This window comes from Dermacentor albipictus, unplaced genomic scaffold (genome assembly GCF_038994185.2).
Source record: "Dermacentor albipictus isolate Rhodes 1998 colony unplaced genomic scaffold, USDA_Dalb.pri_finalv2 scaffold_28, whole genome shotgun sequence".
In the NCBI taxonomy this organism is placed as follows: domain Eukaryota; kingdom Metazoa; phylum Arthropoda; class Arachnida; order Ixodida; family Ixodidae; genus Dermacentor; species Dermacentor albipictus.
The window spans coordinates 202,449-225,222 of record NW_027225582.1 but is presented as its reverse complement, the minus strand read 5'-3'; the positions used below and the strand labels follow the sequence as shown (position 1 = coordinate 225,222).

Sequence of the window (22,774 nt, the reverse complement as noted above, 5' to 3'; positions counted from 1 at the left end):
AGAACGCATTTGGGGTGGGCGCAGGGAGGGGGAAGGGTGGCGCTGCAAGTGCTCGTTCTGTTCGGACATGTTCTTGCGTCTCTTTTTCCCCCCTTCCTTCGACTTTTCCAATGCTGCTGTTGCTGATACTGTCGCTGTCTTGCACGTCGCGTCGGGAGGTAGTTCAGAGCGTGCGTATACATGGCAGGAGCGTTGCAGAGAGGAAAGGCGATGCGACAAACTTCTTTGTACATTTACATCCCACCACCACATTGCGCATTGGCACAGTACTCTCTTGAAAACTAATTTTCTGTGCCCCCCCCCTCCTCACAAAAGCGACTAACTACATTCTACTAAAGTGCAACAGTCCAGAGGCGAGATAGATCGAATGGTAAGACATAGGGAGATGAGGAAGAGAATAGCGGCAGTTACGGCAGCCACGAGAGGAGTGAATGACAGCCTTGCAATTTTCCCTCGTAGTTCCCATGGGGAGTGCAGCAGATGTAAAAGGCGACGTGAGAAGGCGAGGAAACGCCACTACTACACGCATACCGTGTACCTAGCCGCGTTCATGGCACCAAGCGTACGTGAGATACCGGAACCACGATGTTAGGACGATTCAGAAATGACACTACATTGTGCCACCTATAGGAAAATCCGCCAATGGCGGATAAATCAAGAGATATTTCAGGCATGTAACGCCCTCTGGGCTGGACTTCTCTGCGATAAGGTAGCCTCGCCACCCACAGGATTATCTGACGGAACTACGTCGGTTGCTCGGTTGCCATAGTCAGAGGTTCGAATCCTCGAATGACAAAAGTTCTTTTTTTTTAAATCGAGGGTGGTAAACTCGAATTCCACCTCCTCCAGTGAACTACATCTCCAGCTTTGGAGTAATGCCTGACACCAGAAAAAGATGCCCAGAGCGGGTGGGGCTATGCTAATACTGGCAAAACCAAATTGGGAAGACCCACTAAGCATCAGCAGAAGAGCCCCCCCCCGCCCCCCCCACACACACACCAGAACAGGAATTGGCCTCCCTGGTGCAGTATTCGGCCAATCCCTCCCAAATAACTAATTCGATCAGGCAATGGCCATCAGTCCCCAGCAGCTACAGAGCATCTGACCAAGGCGGCGGTCACACCTGTAACGCAGCGGAGGGGGCTAAGAATCTCTGGACCCGGACAGGCAGCCAATGGAATCTGACCCTGGCAACCTTTAACACCCAAACTCTATCCAGTGAGGCTATCTTAGCAGGACTCTTTGAGGAACTATCACGCATTGTTTGGGATATCATTAGCTTTAGTGAGATTAGAACTGGTGAGGCTTATAGAGTGCTGACGAACGGCCATGTGCTCTGCTATAGAGGTCTCCCAGATAAAAAACAATACGGGGTAGGACTGCTAATCCATAAAGACATAACGGGCAATATTGACGAATTCTACAGCAATAATGAGACGGCAGCAGTAGTTGTAATCAAACTTAATAAGAGGTATAGACTAAAGGTAGTACAAGCCTATGCTTCAACATGGAGTCATGATGATGATGAAGTAGATCAGTTTTATGAATATGTTGAATGAGCGATGAGAAAAGTGCAAACTTAGTATACTGTAGTAATGGGTGATTTCAATGCGAAATTGGGGGGGGGGGGGGAAAGCAGGCTGGTGAACAAGCAATTGGCAACTACGGCGTCGATTCTAGGAACGATAGAGGGGATATGCTTGTAGAATTGAGGGAAAGAAAGAAGCTCTGAATAATGAGCACCTTCTTCAGGAAGCGTAGCAACAGAAAGTGGACTTGGACATGCCCTAATGGTGAAACAAGAAATGAAATAGATTTCATGCTTTCTGCCGACGCCAGCTGAGTGAAGGATGTAGAAGTGATAGGTAGGGTAAAGTGCAGTGATCATAGGTTGGTGAGGTGTAGGATTCAGCTCAGTTTGAAGAAAAAAAGAGTAAAATTGCTCAGGAGGAAACAGGCCAACCTAGATGCAGTAAGGGTAGAGGCAGTCCAATTTAGGCTGCTACTTGCAAACAAATATGCAGCTTTATGACAGAGAGATGACCCCGCAGGGGCCTCTGCGTAAGCAGGCGTTTGGTGTGTTGCGACACCACGTACCCGAGCACATGATGGTTGGACCCTCCCGCGTCTAACCGTGCGCGGCTTAGCCGTGTCCGGGGAAAAGGGGATCTTGGGGGTATAGCCGATGCCGGGTGTTCAGACCTTTAAGGCGCCCCGGCGGAGGCAACACACCTAAAATTTGGCCTCTGCTTCACGTAGACGGCACCCCGGGACTGACCCATCCGGGGGAAATCGGTAGTTGCCTTTTCCTGTCTCTCTCTCTCTCTCCCTCTGGCCTTCGTATTTCTCTCACTTTTCATCTTTCCTGTCTTCTCCTAGCTTCCGCTTACTTCCAATTTTTCCAGGCAGCAAGGGTTAACCTTGTGTGAATAGCCAACCTAGGTTATATCATATTTGGTTATAGTGGTAATGTACAGCTGGCGTTTGCAGGCCGTGTTTCACAGGCCCTGCAACGTCCCCTTGTAGGACTCCACGGTGGGTGGCTGGCGTTACTGCCGAAATTACAATCTCTTATGGCTTCTTCCTTCCCCCCATTACCTGATCGCTCCCTCAAGAGGTGGCGCACCGATGATGTCTTCGAATTTTTTGCCCGTCAAAAAGAAACTTTTCCTCGTTTCCATGTAGTGCACTCCGAAACACCAGACAAACCCGTGCGAACAATCTCAGCATTCCTCATGTCCACGACTCTCACCCAAGGTTATAAAGGTACAGGTTATAAAGCATCCAGGATGGCAAGCGGCGATCTGCTCTTGGAGCTCTGCAACCAGAAACAATATGAAAAGCTACCCAATCTAGTTTCATTTGGTGACGCCAAAGTAGCAGTAACTCCTCATCGTACCATGAATACCACCAGTGGCATAGTCTCCCATGGTGATCTCTTGGCGCTGACTGAGGCTGATCTCTTGGAGGGCTTCAGTGAGCAGAACGTCATAAACGTTGGGCGAATTAAGATGAGGCGTGATAATAAGGAAATACAGACCAAACATCTGATACTTACTTTTGGCACAAGTGTTCTGCCCGAGTCCATTGAGGCCGGGTATATCAAGCTCCGTGTTCGCCCATATGTTCCCAATCCCCTGCGTTGTTTTAAATGCCAGCGTTTCGGTCACAGTTCACAGAGATGCCGAGGCCGCGAAACCTGCGCGAAATGCAGTGCTCATGAGCACACCTCTGAATCTTGTGAAAACTCTCTCCATTGTGTAAACTGTGAAGGTGAGCACGCCGCGTACTCGCGGTCGTGCCCGTCCTGGAAAAAAGAAAAAGAAATTGTGACGATAAAAGTAAAAGAAAACATAACGTTCGAGGAGGCACGCAGGCGGGTATCTTACCTGCCCAAGAACACATTTGCCGAAATGGCGCGTCAGGGGGCAGCGCCACAACGGTCTCCGGCGGCTGTCCGTCCCACACCCAGTGAGCCGGCAGTGACGCATAACACGTACTTATCAATAGACTTATGTATAGTATCGAGTACACTGATTCTGTATATTGAGTGGAGTGTTCCGAAGAACTGCTTTGGGAGCGACCACTCTCCAATTATTTTAAACCTAACCAAACAGGATGGATGCTCGCCACATTTTCCGCAATGGAACATGAACTCAGCCAACTGGGAACTGTTCCAAGAGCTGACGTATTTAGGCGCAGATAACATCGCTGGTTTTAATATAGACGACGCTGTGGCATATCTAACAGGTTTTATTATTGACGCTGTAACTAAATGTATCAAGCAAACTAACGGTTTGGCAAGTAAACGTCGCATCCCATGGTGGAACGACGAATTTCGGAAAGCACGACAAAATCAAAATAAGGCCTGGAGATTGCTTCGGTTTTGTCCAACCGCCGAAAACCTTATTAATTTCAAACAAGTCAAGTCAGAAGGCCGGAGAACACGTCGACGAGCAAAGAGAGAAAGCTGGGATAGGTACATCTCCAGTATAAATTCATACACTGATGAAACCAGAGTATGGAATAGGGCAAATAAGTTAATAGGCCGGGAGTCACATCCCCTACCGTTAGTAAGTAGCCAAGGTGACAGCCTGGAAAATCAGGCGGATTGTCTAGGCGACCACTTTCAATATATCTCCAGTGCATCGCACTATACAGAAACATTTCTAAGACACAAAGAACGCGAGGAGCGGCATCCCCTAAACCGCAAAGGCTCATCGAGTGATGCTTATAATTGTCCGTTTACCTTGGCAGAACTTAAGGCGTCTCTGGCTTCTTGCAACCACTCGGCGCCAGGTGGCGATCGTATCATGTACGAAATGATTAGGCACCTACACCCTGAAGCACTGGAATCACTTCTATCTCTTTTCAATACCATGTGGGCGGCGGGGTACATTCCATCGTCCTGGAAAGAAGCTATAGTTATTCCCATACTTAAACAAGGGCAAGATCCGGCCTTAGCCAGCAGATACAGGCCAATAGCGCTAACAACCTGTCTGTGCAAAGCTTTTGACAAAATGGTCAACCGGAGCTTAATCAGCTTCCTAGAGAGCAACAATAAACTATACCCCCTTCAATGGGGTTTCCGAGAGGGAAGGACGGCAATAGACCACGTTGTCCGCATTGAGGCAAACATTAGAGATGCGTTCATTCATAAACAGTTTTTACTTTCAGTGTTTCTTGACTTAGAGAAAGCGTACGACATGACGAGGCGATATGGGATCCTCCGCGATCTTTCCACGATGGGCGTCTGTGGGAACATGTTAAACACAATTGAAAGCTATCTGTATAACCGCACTTTTCGCGTAAAGATTGGTAATGTCGTATCTAAATCATTCACCCAAGAAACTGGTGTTCGCAAGGGGGCGTACTTAGTTGCACACTGTTCATTGTTAAAATGAACAGCCTACATACAGTCGTTCCACGGGCAATGTTTTATTCCATTTAGGTTGACGATGTACAAGTAAGTTTCAAATCTTGCAATATTGCTGTCTGCGAACGACAAGTGCAGCTTGGGATAAACAAATTGTCTAAATGGGCGGATGAGAACGGCTTCAAAATAAACACCCCAAAAAGTACCTGCGTACTCTTCTCAAACAAGAGGGGGGTAGCACCACTGCCTAGTATTACGATCAAGGGAGACCACCTCTCTGTGAGCAGCCAACATAAATTCCTGGGAATCACTTTAGATTCAAAGCTCACGTTTATTCCCCATATTCAAAATCTGAAAATAATATGTGTGAAAACAATGAAGCTTCTCAAGCTTCTGTCACGCACTACATGAGGCAGTGATCGAAAGTGTCTTTTGAACTTATACAACAGTCTTGTCCACTCCCGCCTTGATTACGGAGCAATAATTTATAATTCTGCAACACCAAGTGCAATAAAAATCCTAGACCCCGTCCACCATCTGGGTATCCGTCTCGGGACGGGCGCTTTCAGAACAAGTCCAATCCAGAGCCACTACGTAGAGTCAAATCAGTGGTCAATTGATCTACAACGGTCATATAGCAGTTTCACATACTTCCTGAGAGTACAAGCGAACATTGAACATCCTTGTTATTCAACCACAAACGATATCGCCGCTGCTACGTTCTTCCTTAACCGGCCTGCAATAAGAAGCCGTTTGCTTTGCGTGTGAGGAACCTAATTGAGGAAATAGGTGTTCCCCTCCTTGAACATTGTTCTATGACTCAAGCGAAACTGTTACCGCCATGGCAGTGGCAGATCATACACTGTGAGATGTCGTTTGTAGATGTCGGGAAACATCCGCCAGAGACACATATTAAAATGCATTTTTTAGAACTCCAGTATAAGTACTCTTGCACTGAGTTTTACACGGACGCTTCCAAGCCGGATGCAGGGGTTTCTTACGCAGCCACCCGCCCATCTTTTTCAGAATCCGGCGCGCTGCACCCTGAAACTAGTATATTTACGGCAGAAGCCCGTGCAATATTGTCGACAGTGAAGCATATAATGAAATCAAAACTTCGAAAAACAGTCATATATACAGACTCTCTAAGCGTCGTAAAAGCCCTGAATTCACTCTCTAAACACAAGAACCCTGTACTTGTTGAGCTCTACGCCGTTCTCTGTAGAGCATACATATCTAACCAGCATATTATTATATGTTGGGTACCTGGCCATAGAGGTATTGAGGGAAATGTTCTAGCAGACCAAATGGCCAGATCAATTACATCGCAAGCTACTCTTACCGCTGCGGTCGCTGCTACTGATCTGAAGCCTCTATTACGAAGAAAACTACAGAACCACTGGCAACGCCTGTGGGACGCGGAAACAGATAGTAAGCTCCACGTGATAAAACCACAGTTAGGATTCTGGCCCTCTGTAGCAAAATCACGCCGAACAGATGTCCTATTCTGTCATCTCAGAATAGGACACACCTTTGGCACCCATAATTTTCTACTCACAGTAAGTGACCCTCCAACCCGTGGTAGATGCGGGGAGAGGCTTACCGTCCTCCACGTCCTCCTGGAGTGCCGGAAAGCCGAAGTGGAGAAAAAGAAACATTTTCCTCTTGCATATATACCGTTACTACATTCCTCTTCACCCAGTTATGTTTCTTGGCAGAGAACCCCTTTTTATTATCAAGGCAGTCCTCAATTTCTTAAATGATGTTGTCCTACATGTTATAAGCCCATTACATTCGTAGAGCATCCTCGTTCCAGGGGATGCCGCTGCGATAATTGTGTTGCATAGCACATGCCTCCAGACCCTTGCGTTTCAAGGGCTTTAAAGAGGCAGTAGTGCTCTAGCCAATCTTATAACCCTATATATTTTTACACATCGTATTATTCTTTTTGAATACATCTTAATGTTCATAGCACACGTCATACGCCATCGCCATAATCTTATTCAGATTTTACGTACTTTAGAGCGACTACTTTTTAAGGCCCCTTTACAGCCACATCGCCGCAACTTCATAGAACTCATCAAGTATATTGCGAACCCATTACCATGGACATGGCGCTCTTTGGCCATACATGGCCCTTGCACCATTAAAAATCAAACATTCATTCATTCTATCATTCAGAGAGGTGAAGATGAAATTGGGTTAATGAATGAACCCGTAACTAGGCTGGCTTCAGATGCAGCAGTTGAAGTGAGAGGTAAGGCACCAAGGCAACCAGTAGGCAAGCTCTTCCAAGTAACAAAAGACCTAATAAAACAACGAAAGAGAATGAAAGTGTCCAATTCAAGAGATCAGATAGAATTCGCGGAAAGGTCAAAAGTGAGCAACAAGGAGAAAATAAGGGATATTCGAAATAATTAGGTCAAAAAGACTATGAAAGTCGTAAAAAATGAACGCAGCATGGTATAAGTGAGCTGGAAACTTGGTACGGGACAAACCAAGATGGATGCACTAAAAGATGAGCAGGATAATATCATCAGCAATATGATATGTATAGTAAAAGCAGCGGAAGAATTCTTTGCTGGCCTATACAGTACCACGGCACCTCCATTAGAAGCAGTAAAGAACAGGCTGCAGAGACTCCGTCTCTAACTAGCTATGAGGTTAAAAGGGCCTTTCAAGACATGAAACTGGGAAAAATGGCAGGAGAAGATGGAACAGTAGTCAATTTAATCAAATATAGAGGAAGCCTAATGCTTGGAAAACTGGCGGATGTATAAATGTCTATTGACCACAAAGGTCCCACAGAACTGGAAGAATGCAAACAATATACTAATCCACAAAAAGGGAGACATTAAAGAATTGAAAAATTATGGACCCATTAATTTACTCCCAGTATTAGATAAAATATTCACCAAGATAATTTTCAATAAGGCCAATACTGGACTTTCGTCAACCAAGGGAACAAGCTGGCTTCAGGAAGGGATACTCTAGAATGTATCACATCCATGTCATCAATCAGGTAATCGAGAAATTCGTATAGTACAATCAGCCTCTCTATATAGCTTTCATATATTAAGAAAAGGCATTTGATTCAGTAGAGATAGGAGCAGTCATAGAGGCATTACGTAATCAAGGAATACAGGACGCTTGCGTAAATATGCTTACGTAAGAAGACGCAGATGAAAAGCTATATACAGGTATATTTACGACGTAATACGTCGCACTTGGACAAGAGGCAGCAGCCCGCGCTAGCCTCCAATCGTCGTCGTCGTCTTCCTACTGCTCGCCTCTTCGTCATTGGAAATACTATTCCGTAGCAATAAATTAGAAACTATCTATAGAGATTCCACAGTTACCTTAATTCTCCGCAAGAAAAGTACGAAGATACCTATAAAAAACGGGGCAGACAAGGAGACACAATCTCTCCAATGCTATTCACAGCGTACTTAGAAGTATTCAAGCTATTCAACGGGGAAGGCTTAGGAGTGAGGATCAACGGCGAATATCTTAGGAACCTTCGGTTTGCAGATGACATTGTCCTGTTCAGCAACACTGCAGACGAGTTACAACAGAGGACCTTAATAGAATGTAATAGTGGGGTTGAAGATTAATATGCAGAAAACAAAGATAATGACCAATAGCCAGGCAAGGGAACAAAAGTTCAGTATCGCCAGTCAGCCTCTAGAGTCTGTGAAGGAGTACGTTTACCTAGGCCAAAAAATCGCAGGGAATACTGATCATGAGAAGGGAATACGCAGAAGAATAAAAATGGGTTAGAGCGCATACGGCAGACAATGTCAGCTTCTGACTGGAAGCGTACCATCTTCATTGAAAAGGAAAGTATACAATCAGTGCATTTTACGGGTGCTGACATATGGCGCAGAGATTTGGAGACTGACTAAGAAGCTTGAGAACAACTTAAGGACCGTGCAAAGAGTGATGGAACGAAGAATGCTAAGTATAACTTTAAGAGACAGAAAGAGAGCAGTTTGGACAAGAGAGCAAACGGGTATAGATGATATTCTAATAGACATTAACAGAAAAAATTGGAGCTCGGCAGGTCACATAATGCACAGGGGAGATAACTGGTGGACCATTAGGGCTACAGAATGGGTGCCAAGAGAAGGGAAGTGCAGTAGAGGACGGCAGAAGACTAGATGCAGCGATACAATTAGAAGATTCGCTGGCGCTAGCTGGAAGCGGTTGGCGCAGGGAAGGGGTAATTGGAGATTGCAGGGAGAGGCCTTCATCATGCAGTGGACCTAAAATAGGCCACTGCTGCTGATGATCATGATGAGACAGGACAGTGGTTGCGGAAAAATTGGATAAATTTAACTTCAAGGTATGGTACAGTACCGTTCTACAATTTCTGGAAAATAGACCATGCAAATTTGTCCAGCAGATGACTGACGCTTGGCGTGCAGACGAAAAGCCGAGTTGAAACATCGTACCATCTAGGCGGCACTACGGAACCGATTGCCCGTCAAATCAGCACTTCTGCAGCCGACGGGGTAGCGCTGCGGCTATAACATTACTTGAGGCCACGGGTTTGATCGCGCCCACGGCAGCCGCAATCCGACGGGGGCAAAATACAAAAACGCTTGCCTACTTAGATTTAGATGCTCGCTGGAGAACCTTAGGGGGTCAAAGTTGATTCGTTGTCCACCACTACGGTGTGCCTTGGCACGTGCAACTCCATAAGTCAACTAAAGCATAATTCTTGTGCCACGATGCGATGTGCCGTGTGAGGCAGTGACAAAGCTAACCTTCTAGGAGGTTATGAACAATGATGCACAACAACGCCTCAAGCAAACAGCTCCAGATGTGTGTCCTGCAGCGTCCCGCTCGTTTTCTTGTGTGCCTTCGCTAATGCCACCGCGGCACTCACCGCATCGGCGTGGCGCATCCAAGTTGTTGACCGCTGTTTCGAGGCTGCGGAGCCTCGCTGATGCAACCGTTATTCGTGCCGAGAACCTGTCCTTCTCGTGGATGAGTGCAATGTGCCAAGACGGGATCGTGAGGATTGGTACCCCCATTATGGAGCACAGCAGCCCTGGAGATGCCCACCTCGGCCAAGAGAACGATGGAGGTTAGGCCCATGAGATTGAAATACTGCTCCAGCGGCACTAAAAAGGCCTCACCCATCACAGGGGCTGCCCACATAGTCGACGCTAACGTGTACTCAGTCGCCAATGACAACGTGGGACAAAGCCATTCTCAAGCTTCATTCTAGCTACGACCTGTCCATCCTGCCCAACCCTACGTGTCATCCAAGCTGCCATGGACGCCTGCATAGAAACTTGTCCATTTCTAGGGTTTCCCTCTGCACAAACCTATCAATACCATCACAGTAAGGGTGATTGCTATGGCACAAGTTACTAAGCTGAAAAACTGCAAAAGATACATGTTGCAAAAGAATGTGTCGTCCCGGTGCAGGCGTGCCTCACCACTGGTACTGATATATTGTATTTATTTATTTTTATTCATTGGATACCTGCATCGCCTTGGAAGGCATTACAGCAGGGAGGGACATACATATCTGCATAAACTGCCACTCATGTCAACACACAAAGCGTGGTAAAAGTTTTTGTTACATTGTATACCTACAATATTTGACGGCAGAGCATTCCACTCCCTCCTGATCCTATAAAAAAATTCATAACGCAAGGTGTAACCCTTAAAAAGAAATTCATGAAGTTTCAAGGCATGGCCCCTTCTACGCGAGATATACGACGGTAATGTAATATATTTGTTCCTCTGAATACCTATTTTACAATGGTAAACACTGAGAAATTTTGAGTCTGGGGCCCTTTCTTATGTCCTTTAGATCCTACCAATGAAGTCTGCGCTTGCTTTCGGTGACACTGAGGTTTTTTTTCGTAACTAACTATCTTTTTTTATCTAACTCACTCTGAAGTGCTTAAAGATTACAATCACTATCAATAACCCTATACACTGCGCAGTCGTATGCAAAGATTATGAAAGATGACGTAATACCTCTAGTGATATCATTTAGATATAATAACAGTAAGAGAGGCCGTAAAACAGAGCCTTGGGGCACTCCGGAGGTCACTGCAGCATGATGAGAGGAGATGCCATTGAGAACCACAGAGTGTTGTCTATGTGAAAGATATTCAAATACCCATGCAATTACTTTTCGTCCAACCTTTAGGCGTGTAATTTGCTAATAAGTAGGTAATGAGCCACAATGTCAAACGCTTTACGAAATTCTAGAAACATGCAATCTATTATCCGCCTTTTGTGTATTGCTAGGGCCAAATCGTGAATGAATTCTACAAGCTGCATAGTACAAGAAACACCCTTCCGAAATCCATGTTGGTTTGCTTTTAACAGATTGTGTTTAACTAGATGTGACATAATACAACTATATATAACATGTTCCATTATTTTACATGTAATACTAGTCAAGGACACTGGCCTGTAGTTCTCAACACCGTTTCCAGTCGGTAGGTACGGCACGCATGTCTAAACACTTTTGCAAAAGACGGCATAAATACAGACATAACAATTCACAGCTACTAAGCACTGCTGCTGTTATATCGTCTGGCCTATTTACCTTTCTGCAAGAAACATTTGCTAACAGCTTATGTACACCTTCCAAAGCAAACTCAACTTTGGGCATTTCTTCATTGCATAGCGAAAAATTCAAATTTACAATCCGAAATTGGCGATTACTAAATACGGAAGAAAAATAGCTACTAAACACTTCAACTTTGCGCTTGTCATCATTGAGTACCGTGCCTAAGTATTCAAGAGAAGAGAGAGAACTTTCGTTCTGTCCATTACGCCGACTATACTTCCAAAATGTTTTGGGAACTTCTACCAACCGTTCCCCAAGACGAGCAAAATAAGATTGCTTAGCCGATTTGGTTGAATTCTCAAAATCAAACATCAGCCTCTTTAGTTTGGTTAAGTGTATTAAGTGACCTGTGTTTTTTTATATTTTAAGTATACCCTCCGCACCCTGCGCAGAAAGAGACGCTGTTCCTGATGAAACCACCATTTATCTTTATCACGCTTAGATGAAAGCCTCCGCGTCGGAACGAATTTATCTCGAAGATAGAAGAGCTTTCCTTTAAGGATTTCCCAGAAATTTTCAACGCTCAAATCATCCGCTAATGTGTCAAACGTTGGGAAGTACGAATCTAGTGACTGATTTATAGAACAGTAATCAGCCTTACAATACAAGATCACTTTTCTGGGCGGTTTCTTCACCATGGCTAGATTTGTAACACTAACGTCTGCAATAAAAATGTTATGGTCGCTCAATCCAGGTAGTGCATGAACGTCTGATACAATACCAGGCCTATTACAGAGCAGCAAGACCAAGACATGGCCAGTACCATCGTCACGCGACGCACTGAGGACATATTGTTCAAATGCATGAGTGTCCATTATATCAAAAAACGAGGAGTACGGACAACCACCAACAGAATTCCTGGGAACTGCACATGACCAGTCGATTTCCGGTAGGTTAAATTCACCTCCAATCAGAGCATGGTCACTTTTCAAACACTCCAGAAAGTCAGAAAGCTTGATGAACGGCTAATGCGACGCGCTTGGTGGACGATACTAGGAGACAAACACCATGCTTTTTCGGTTTGCCAGCCGAGTCCTACAAAAAACTGCCTCGACATCAAGTAGTGGGCTTGCCACGTGAACGCAAGGTGTACTATTATGTACAAGAATAAAGACAGCTCTACCGTGAGAATTGCCATCGCGCATAAAACAGTGGTAGCTTGCTGGGAAAATTTCAGAATCAGAAACAGAAGATCCTAACCATGACTCGGTGCCCAACACCACCGTGGGCTGAAGGGTGCGTAGCAGGCATTGAAATTTATTAATTTTATTCTTTATGCTCCTGCAATTTATCATTAGAACCCTGAGAGGCAATCGTGTTGTACGCTTATGCGAAGGTCAGTGGTGCACTACATCTCCCGTCGCACTAACAAGCCCAAAGCGCTTTTCCCACAGATGAAGCGTATCATACTTCAAAACAGCCTTGTCCACTTCCCGCTTGTTGAACTTCCCATAGTCCCATAGTTTATTTCTTTTGTCCCGGACAGATTGTGAAAAATTTTCAGATATGTTATAACTGGTGCCTTTGAGTTTGCAAGCGTTCAACAGCACCGATTGACCGGATTTATTGGAACAAAATTTTGGTATGACTGGACGTGGATTCCCTGCCGCAAATGTCCCCATACGACGCGCACGCTCAATGCTCAGGCCTCTGACACCAAGCCTGCTTCTGCAAATTCTTCAATAAGTTCTTCAAATGTGTACTTGAAGTGTTTCCGGACAAAAGTCAAGCAGTGATCAGTTCGAAGGGTGCACCAGGAACGCGTCGTCGGGAATGGATGATAGAGGCACCGCTGAAGAAATATCCCCCGGGGTCATCGGTTGCACACCGTCCCCCGAAGGGTTGCTGCAAGCATCGCTACCCAAAAAGTATCTACCCAGACAACCTGCATAAGCAGTAGGAAACTGGTACGCGCTTCGGCCATGCTGCCGGTTCCACGCTCCAGGCATGAAGCAGGCAAAGCACTATGTTATTTTAGACGTAGACCGAGATGAAGAACGTGAGAAACTTCTGCAGGATTGATCACGCCCCACGCACAAGGCCGTGGCCGCCTGCTAACTGGGCAGTGGTCGTGCGCGCCAATTCAGTCTTCAAGATCCTCATTCCCACATTCCCCCGTCTATTGAAGCCTGCCGCAGTGTACCGCTAATTTTACCTCAAACAGGGACACATCAAATCATTATGCCTTTACCAACTCAAGGACTACACCATGGAGCCTGAAGCATCAGCGTCATTTTCAATGCAGCGTATGCCGAACAAACAGTCTGGACAACACTGCCGCGTTGTGTCATACCAAGCTAGAAGCCATTAAGAAATTACATCAGCGCCGTTCTCGGCGACCAGCAAGTACTCCAGTGCACAACTCTTCGTACAGACTCGCATTTACAAACAAGACCCTGTGTACAACCGTTACGCCATTTTGGCCTCGCTAGGAGAGGAACCTATACAGGTAGCTACAACAACTACAACGAGAAGCGATTCTGCCCCACCTGCATATAGCTCGGTGGTTAGATCATGCACTTCCCGCCCACTACGGGCATCAAACTTCATAGAAATCGCGCCACTTCCATTGAGCAACCTTGGAAAGGAAATCCAGCGTCTCAAGGAACGCCGTATAGTGATCCAGCGCCGTCATGGTTGGATGTGGTTGCCTCCGTCATGGTCGCCTCCGCCGGCTGTGCCGAATGGTGGATAGAGAGCGATACAGGGTGGTATCAGAAAACACTTTTGCCAACTCCCAGCCGGATCTGTCTTAGTGCAGCACTAGTTGCAGCAAGTACGCGATGAAATAGGTACGTCGTGGTACGTACGTCATGGGCACGTACGTCGTGGATATGTATACGTCACGGATACGTACATCGTAGATACGTCATGGGTAAAGCATGCACGTCGTAGGTGAATCACAACCCGCTCGAGATTTGCAACTTCTGCATCTATGGGCTCCGTGCTGCAGAGCAGAACTTGCATCAGAACGTGACCCTAGATCAATTACCATTCGGTTGGAGGCTCAATGCTTTACTGCAGCAGCTCGACACTATGAACAACGCTTGCAACCTGGCCGCTCGAATGACTGGTGCTATTCGGTCGGCCCATGCATTATCGTTTGCTGCATCTATTTGGGGCACTCTCCGAGCAATGGAATGCGGTCGGTGGCATCCAGGCTCTGCAGCCTGCGCCCTCTTAGCATCTGGCCAGATACCAGCAGTATTTGCCGAGACTGTCACTCTCACTTTCTTTCCTGCTTTAGACAGGGCCCCGCCTCTTTTCATTTTTCAAGATTGCCTGCCAGGGGACACAGGAATGCTGCCTGCGCTCGCCGTCATTGAGAGTGTACAAGCTACCTTCACTATGGTGGAATTTGTAGCAGCGTTGGTAGCGAACAAGTATAGACGCCGTCTACTTGCACTTCAGCCTCTTCAGTTAATTTTGGACCAGCAGCCACTACATGAGGCTGCACCCATCCCTGTGCTTAGCCTTGAAATTGCTGCCTCCGGATCTGCGGCACCATGGGTCAACTGCGCAAAGCAACAGGCTGTAGAAACAATGCGTTTGATACATCGGATTGCGAAAAAATCTGGCGGCGCGAGCGCCAACTTGGCCCTCCTTCTGGTCCAGCCGGTACTGCAACCACGACTCATCTACCGGGCCCAGCTTCATCATCCCTTGCAGACCATAGGTGGCTCGCCTTGAGGCCCTTAATAACAAAGTCATGCGTACTACAACAGGGCTGCCACGTCTCACTCCAGTGCCAAACCTACAGGCCGAGTCCCAACTCAACACCACCGCCTAGTTGGCACATCGATGTTGGTGTGCCAACTGATGAGCTATTAACGTTTTGCTAGGCCGCTTGGTTTGCCCGGTACATGGGACATAAAATGTAAAAGCCAGCTTCAACGACACCCAATGCGGCTCCGTAGAATAGGGTACAACTATATGACAAAATCGTCCTCGTCTTCGTCTCTATGACCATGTTCCTAGCCAGGCGAATGCTCAATTTCGCGCCTTCGTCGCGCCAATCACCATCAAGACGATGCTACTGTCGTAGCGTACAGTGGTGCTAGTATTAACGGCACCATGACTCGCACAGCTCCCGTGTGCCCATCGATACCCGAATCAGGCCGCACGTGCTCGTACGCGACCGATACGGTTCCGCCTGGATCTCATGCCGTCATACGTGATGGCATGCTGCGTTGATACCTATTGTTCTAGCTGCTCCGTATTCAAGGCTCGTCATTCGCACAGACTAGACGCTAGCCCTCCCCGATATAAGTGGAGTAACTTGCTCCACTTTACTCTGACATATCATTCACCGCCTTGCTGGCACTACGACTATCGAGATACGCTTCCAGTGGGTGCCTCAGGCGGCCCTGCCGAGCCTCCTCGAGGCAGGTTTGGCACCTTACCCACCGTTAACAACGCACCCAAATCCACATTTCACGGAAGATGCCTACAGACACCAGCTCTGGGAAAAAGAAAGCCTCTGGCGTGCCACACAAGTCCTTATACCCCCAAATGAGCCAGACTTCCCTGGCCGTTTAAGCCGCCGAGAGGAGGTTACGCTACGGAGGCTGCGTGCGGGAGTTGCGCTCACCCCGTCTGTGAACACTCTCTGGCCACAACAGTAATGCGGTCCCTGTACCTCATCATGCCCGTTTTGGGACCCCACAATCTAGAATGTGACAGTGACACACTTACTGTGGACATGCCCAGGACTTCACTAAAATCGTCTTCGCCCCCAGCAGGCAGAGGCCTTCGGCCTGGCCGCCCAGCCGACTGTGAACGTTGAATTATTCGTGGGCCATTTTATCGTTCGCTTCTAGATTGTTAACATGAATCGAATTTCTTCGTGTATTTTATGCGAAGCATATTACGAGAGCTCAACCCAGCTCCTCAGGCGCGGCGGTGTCGCCTTGAAACCACGTGACACCGTGACGTCACGACAGAGGAGAAGTGGCTTTGGCTCAACTCTTGCAAGACGGGCTGGGTGGGAATCAAACCAGGGTCTCCGGAGTGTGGGACGGAGACGCTACCACTGAGCCACGAGTACGATGCTTCAAAGCGGTACAAAAGCGCCTCTAGTGAATGAGGTGTTGCCTTAGAAACGAGCTGTTTCTAAGGCGTGCGTCTCTTGCTCAGGCGCACATTTCGTTGCCGCGCCGAACGCTGCTTTGCTCGACGCTCACCGCGTCCAATGCGGGGCGCGTAGTCGCTGCCCTGTAGCCCATTGTCTTACACCCCTTGGCGGGTCGACGGGAACGCTGTCGCGTTCCACTCTTGAAGGCGAAGCAGTAATGCATGAGTTGTTTCTTCGTCTAGCCGAACCAAATATAGCCAAGCAACAGCAGTTCACCAGGCTAAACAGTGGTTCAACAACTAAAATAAAGGCTAGTGTGCTTCGCATCCTGGGCTTAACCTTACCTAAGCCACAGCCATTTTTTTGGTATGCCTTTGGGTATTGTGCCCAAAGACAAGCTTTCGAGATAACAAAAAAAGAAGGAAAAACAGAGCACATTTCAAAACTTCGCTATTAGCAGCTGGTGTCGCGTAGTCACCCCCCCCCCCCCTGCCTGTCTCTTTTTACTACTTCTAAGAGAAACAACGCGCCACCCTTGCAAATATAAAAAAATAAATAACGATCCGGCTGCACGCTTGCATGCCGCAGCAGTGTTGCCGTCAAACACGCGCAGCGAACCAGATAATTCCGCTCGTGTTATTGACATTTTTTGAGATACATTTGCATATATACTTTCTTTGGTATTGCTGCGGTAGTCATTAATAATTTAGTGGGCGCGACCTTAGCAAACATGTTAAATTTCTTCTAGGAGTGCTCCGACACCATAAAGTGCTTGAAAATATTACAATAAGTTAAACACATACACGCGAGCTGTTGCAGCTGATTGTTGAGCGGCACGCCCAAGCTGCATATAAAAACATTTTGTTTTATATATCAGTGTTTTCAAAACAATTTATCGCGTCCGCACCGTGCTGAGCGATTGAAACGCGTCGGTCGGAGCCCATGGCGTCTATTTGTGCCACCGCAGACCGCATTGACAACGCGTCACAAAGGTTCTCGTTTTCACCGTACGCATCAGCTCGGTGCCCCCCTGCAGCATCCACCGGTGGCGGAAAAGACGCCACAGTCACGCGCTCTGACTATAGCTTTTCAATCGCTCAGAACTATACGCACTCCGTTTGGCTCAAGGCGGCAACTCGATAGCATTCACGGCACTTTTTGGTAATTCGGCTTTGGGAGTTTGCTTATCACTGTAGAAAACATCGTTACAGGGGAACAAAGCAGAAACGTGAGGACGACGAAGAACTGCTCAACATACAGCTCTCTGTCTTTGTGTCACAGCTCGTCTTCGTGAGATTTCTGCGCTGTTGCCCTGCAATGATGAACAGCGAGCAAGCCCAATTGCTAACGCTGGCAAACACAGTAATGCGCGCATACCCGCGTCTCGCCGCTAGCAGGAAATTACGCAGCAATACCGAGATAAGCCTTGTATCAAAATGGTGTCACCTGCGGGTTAGGTATGGAGCGCCTTCAGTTCCTTCGCAGCACGTTTTAGGACAATGTGTAGCGCTGCTGAGACGCGCTGGTGAAACGCAGGTCTACTTTTTTCTTTATATTTAGCGGACTGTTTCGGCACGTACAAGAAAGAACCACGTAACATAACGACCAGAAATAATAGATATTTATATTTAGAATGTGTTCTAGTATCTGGTGTTGACATATCGACCGTAAATATAGCAGCATAAAAGCAGGTTAATTTTTCGTTAGAAACTAAAGAAATTGCGATACCATGAAAAACCATGGGATGCTTCTCTAGGAGAATGCTATCAACGTACGCGGGCGAATCAGAAAGTCCTTGCCCCTATCTTTATTATCTAAAATAACGTACATACTGTTAATTACAAATATACGCAGTATTATACGTACCTTACACTATTTTTCCGCATAGCTCTCACACCGGTTCAGACATATGTCCCATGGCAGCATGAAATGTGCGATGCCCCTGTCATCAGTCAGTGACGCACGCGGCCTCACCGAACGCTCACTGTCATCCAAGTCTTCACGGCGTTTTGTGAACTCACAACACTACCACCTCACATTTGCTTAAGCGAGACACCTCTACCCATACGTGGGCTGCATTTCCCTGTGAATTTCGATAGGCCTTCGTCCCTTACTCAATAGAAAACGAATACCACTTCGCTCGTACGCCGTGAACGTGTGAAGCAGAACCACCATCTTCAACAACTGACAGCAGTGCCGTTCCAAGGAGCTTCCGGCAGATAAGGCTAGGTCGGTACAAAAAAGGTCCGCTGCTGAAAATGTATATGTTAACTTGGCATTCACAGCCATAATTTGGCTAAAAAAAAAAGAGGGCCGGAGACTTCTGAATTCGACCTCGTACAATTGCTTTCATCGGCACAGTAGAAATCGCTTATTTTTTAAAACTGTAGGTGCATGATCTATAAGAGTCATGGAGTTGTACGACGTTTTGATAGCGTATCCGCTTCCTTGGCTACTGTTAGAACGTTTTGGCGCCATTTGTATGTGACACGTGTTCAAGCATTTGTTACCATCGGCTACACGCAGTGGTCAAACACTACCAGCGTGGGCGCGTTTGACGAATTCCTAAAGTACGTCGCAGCTGTCGGCTCCTTGCCTTCGAAGCGTAAAAGTTCTCACTTCTAGTTGGCTTACCGAAATATGAAAGTTGCAGTGTGGCGTGCTTCACACGGCACTACTGAAGACAGGAATATACGAGACTGTGGCGAGCAGCCACAGTGGAATGCCCTCCTGTAGAAGAAAGGCAACGTGTCATTAAAGGAGCGTTCACGTTTCACGATATCTTCAGACGCAGCACGCAGAGAGGAACTGCAGACAATGAGCGTTTTTTTTTAAAACGAGGAATGCTGTATTTTAGCCTACACGACATGCCTATCTAATGAAACAGGGTGCAACTTGATAGCACTGACGTCTCTCTGATAACACGCGCAATAAATTTATCCTGTATGGAAATTCCAGTCATTTATTTACGGACATTTCACTCAATTTATGTTGTCGATTGGGACACACACGTCTGCAGTACAAAATTTGAGCAGATCCAACACATTTTGGAATCTATGGGGAATTTTCGTCAATCGGTCAATCAGATGCTCTAAATCTGCCCATTTCATTCCAGCGTCCTTGCGGCGAAAGAAACTTGCGCATGCGCTCTCGTGTACGTCTCCTCGCAATGTGGCAGACGCGGCAATCACCTCAGAGAGATAGTTGGCGTTGGCACTATGAAAACATGCCTGCTATTGTGATTGAATAATTAAAAGCACCGGTCTGCTCTGCTGGGGGTATCGAGAATCAATCCCGCAGTCGGGGATGTAAATTGCTTTTTATGTGCAACCTACTCGGCAAGGCAGCAGGAGCAGCCAGATCAGGAAAGCGCGGGATGGTTTCGCAAAGAAACTACCCTGCTACGGCATTGCTGTGAGACCACCGCATTCAAAGCCCCCGACGTAACATCATTCTTTTTAACAAAATTATTCTCTGAAAAAGGTTGTGACAGCAAATGAAACGCGATAATTTCTAAAGAGAACGGTTAGATGTACGAGCTGAAAATTCATACTACGGGACAATTATGGGGCCCTTATATTTAAACAAAGTTTGAGGGCGCAAGGTCTTTGTCCAAGAAAACTGGTTACTTCTTCATTGTCTGGAAAGAGAAAATATAAAAAAAATATGTCGCTGACTGTATCAAAGTTAACATTGCTGAATTTCTGCAACCACGACAGCACTTCCTGAAGAGGGGCGTGAAATTCACATTGGTTCGCAAAATCTGTTCTGGAATCGATCTCAAAAGCGGTGCAACCAGTTTGTGGATTGGGTGTACTGAAATTTTTCACCTCAGTCCGACAGGAATTATACGAGCAGCTCTTAAAGCGGCCTTGAAACAGTTTTGTGTTAAAAAAACTAAGAATAACCTGTAGTGAGGTCGATACTCTTCAACAAATACATTGCCATATTATTTCTTAGCAAGACCTATTAATAACGGAGATGAAAGAGCTCGATGTTTACTATGCCCATTCCTCCTCAGCACGACGTTTCCTCTCATGTGGGACGGTGCTGATAGCGGTGCCCTGCCTATTGCTCTTTTCCTTTTTTTTCCTGGTTCGGCGGTGCACTGAAGTTAACCCTTCAACGTTGGCGTCTGACGAAGGTGCACACGAATGAGCATGGAGCAGTGACACGACGCGTTGCTGGCTGCCGCGTCCTTGTTTCGCTATAGAAAGGGTGCTCACACGTGTGCGAACTTTCTCTCCGGAATTAAAGCATCATAAAGAACAATTGACCAATGGCGGGCGTCTATGGGTGGTCGGGTTAGCCTATGGTGTCATAGGCGTGATGTAATAAGAGACCCGAAAAGTTGCAGTAAAGAGTAGGCGGCCTTTTATACGAGATTGCAGGCTCTATGCATCCACAGATGCATCATAGCGCAATTATATTTTGCTAGAATATTCACGCCACATTGTCTAAAGCTTACCGAACGTATTTTTAGCGTTCTAACAGTGTACCAATGCCGAATTACAATGTCGTTTATATACGAAGTGTTGGGCGGCCTTCGATTTGCATTTCACGTCGGCGAACCATCGTATTATTTTACAATGATGACTATTCTCGTTCATGAAGCATTTTCGTAAATGAAAGTTTACAACCAGCAGGCCTGAACTCAAGGGTGCGCGTCAGCGCGTGCGCCCATGCTTGTGGCTGCGATGACGAAAAAGAAACGCTTTTTTATCCGCATAAACTTATCTACACAACTGTTATGCGGCAAGTTGAACAGACAAGACGTCACCTTCATCAATGATGAAATCCAGTTCAGAGTGCGTAAAGCGGGTACAGAAACAGTGAACTTGAGTTGCGCGGAAGCAGAAAACATCCAAATTCCCGCAATGAAATGGCGCTCATGAGACTTGGGGGCCAAATTCACCAAATTCGCAAATCTTTTGGTTCGGAAGTGCTCTTCGGCATAGACCGACAGCCTTCGATAATATTATGTATGACTCCACGACTGACGATTCTCCCCAAATAGCCTCACAAGCGTGATACCTCGCAGGAGCCTTCTTTGAACCTGGCAGTGGCTCCTCGATGGATCCTGCCGACAACGAAAACCTGAGGCAAGCCAAGAAAAAAGGTAATAGCAATTTGACATACTTGATTGACTTACTCATACCTCTGTATCCAATAGGCACGAGATGAGTTTGTATAGGTGGCATCTTCATATGGCGGTGCCTCGAACAGCATTTGACAGCGGGTGCAAGCAGGCGCAGCCACCAGTTGAGTTTGTTATGTTCGGTCGCTTCTTCATTTTGGCATTTGCCGAAATTTCACGTGGAACCGAATCCGAACAAACATGTTGCTCCTTCGCGTGCACGGACAGTTCACCAAGCATGACTGAAGCTGGTCAGGCCGTTCAGTTCCATCGCGGCATGGAACAGCGGAAACTTGGATATCCGCAGTCCATAGGCAACGGTACGCTTTGCTTTTGTCTAGTCTTTCTAACGTAGATAAAGGAGCAGTTCATTTCCAAGTGGTTTGAGTTCAATGCAAATCGTCTACACCTCCGCGGATGTAACAGCTACGGAGTCTGGGCACTGATGGTGAACAGACAGATTTGTAGTTGTCATTTTGCCGTCCTCACAGTGGCTCGTTCTTTATCTTTAGGGTACATTTTTCTTCCTCGTGCTTTTCAGCTCTGGCAGCGTCTGCTAGAGGACTATGTGCACTCTGCATTGAAGGCGAACGCGAATGCAGCGGCGTGTTCTTACTCGCCCTCAACAGCGGCCTTAGTCATGCACCGGCCGTCACTGGCGGTTCTCGTACAGCGAAACTGTGTGAACTAGACCAAGACTGATCATTCGGCTAGGTTTTTAGATTAGGATCGCCGAAGCATTGCAAGAAAAGTGTACCGTGAACGGGTATGTGCCGAAACATCAACTGTCGGCGAAGAAGCGCAAAAAACACAAAAATGGAGATGCACTTCTCCCTTTGGCCGTGATTTTGGTGCTGCTTCACCAATCCATATCAATAAATAGTAAAACAACTGAAAAATACCTGCTTGAGTTCCTACGTTTCAACTTGCAGCGTTTAGCTTTCTTTGCGGGGTTCATTTGCAGCCTAATTTGCATTCATCTTCTTCTTTATGTGCTACCTGAGGTCATGAATGTGACTGGCCTTGTACAAACGACATCATTTCTCAGGCAATCGCACGGAATCGCGTTTTGCAGTTCGCCGG

The 22,774-nt window shown here is 46.7% G+C and overlaps 1 protein-coding gene across 1 annotated transcript in view; it reads left to right on the top strand.

Annotated features, from left to right (window-relative positions):
• The window catches only part of LOC135913890 (uncharacterized), a 45,650-nt gene that overhangs the window by 10,135 nt on the left and 12,741 nt on the right, over positions 1–22,774 (top strand). The window contains exon 2 of the mRNA XM_065446570.1: positions 21,596–21,673. Coding sequence (XP_065302642.1) covers positions 21,628–21,673 — 46 coding nt within the window. The 5' untranslated portion in view covers positions 21,596–21,627. The remainder of the gene's footprint in view (positions 1–21,595; positions 21,674–22,774) is intronic.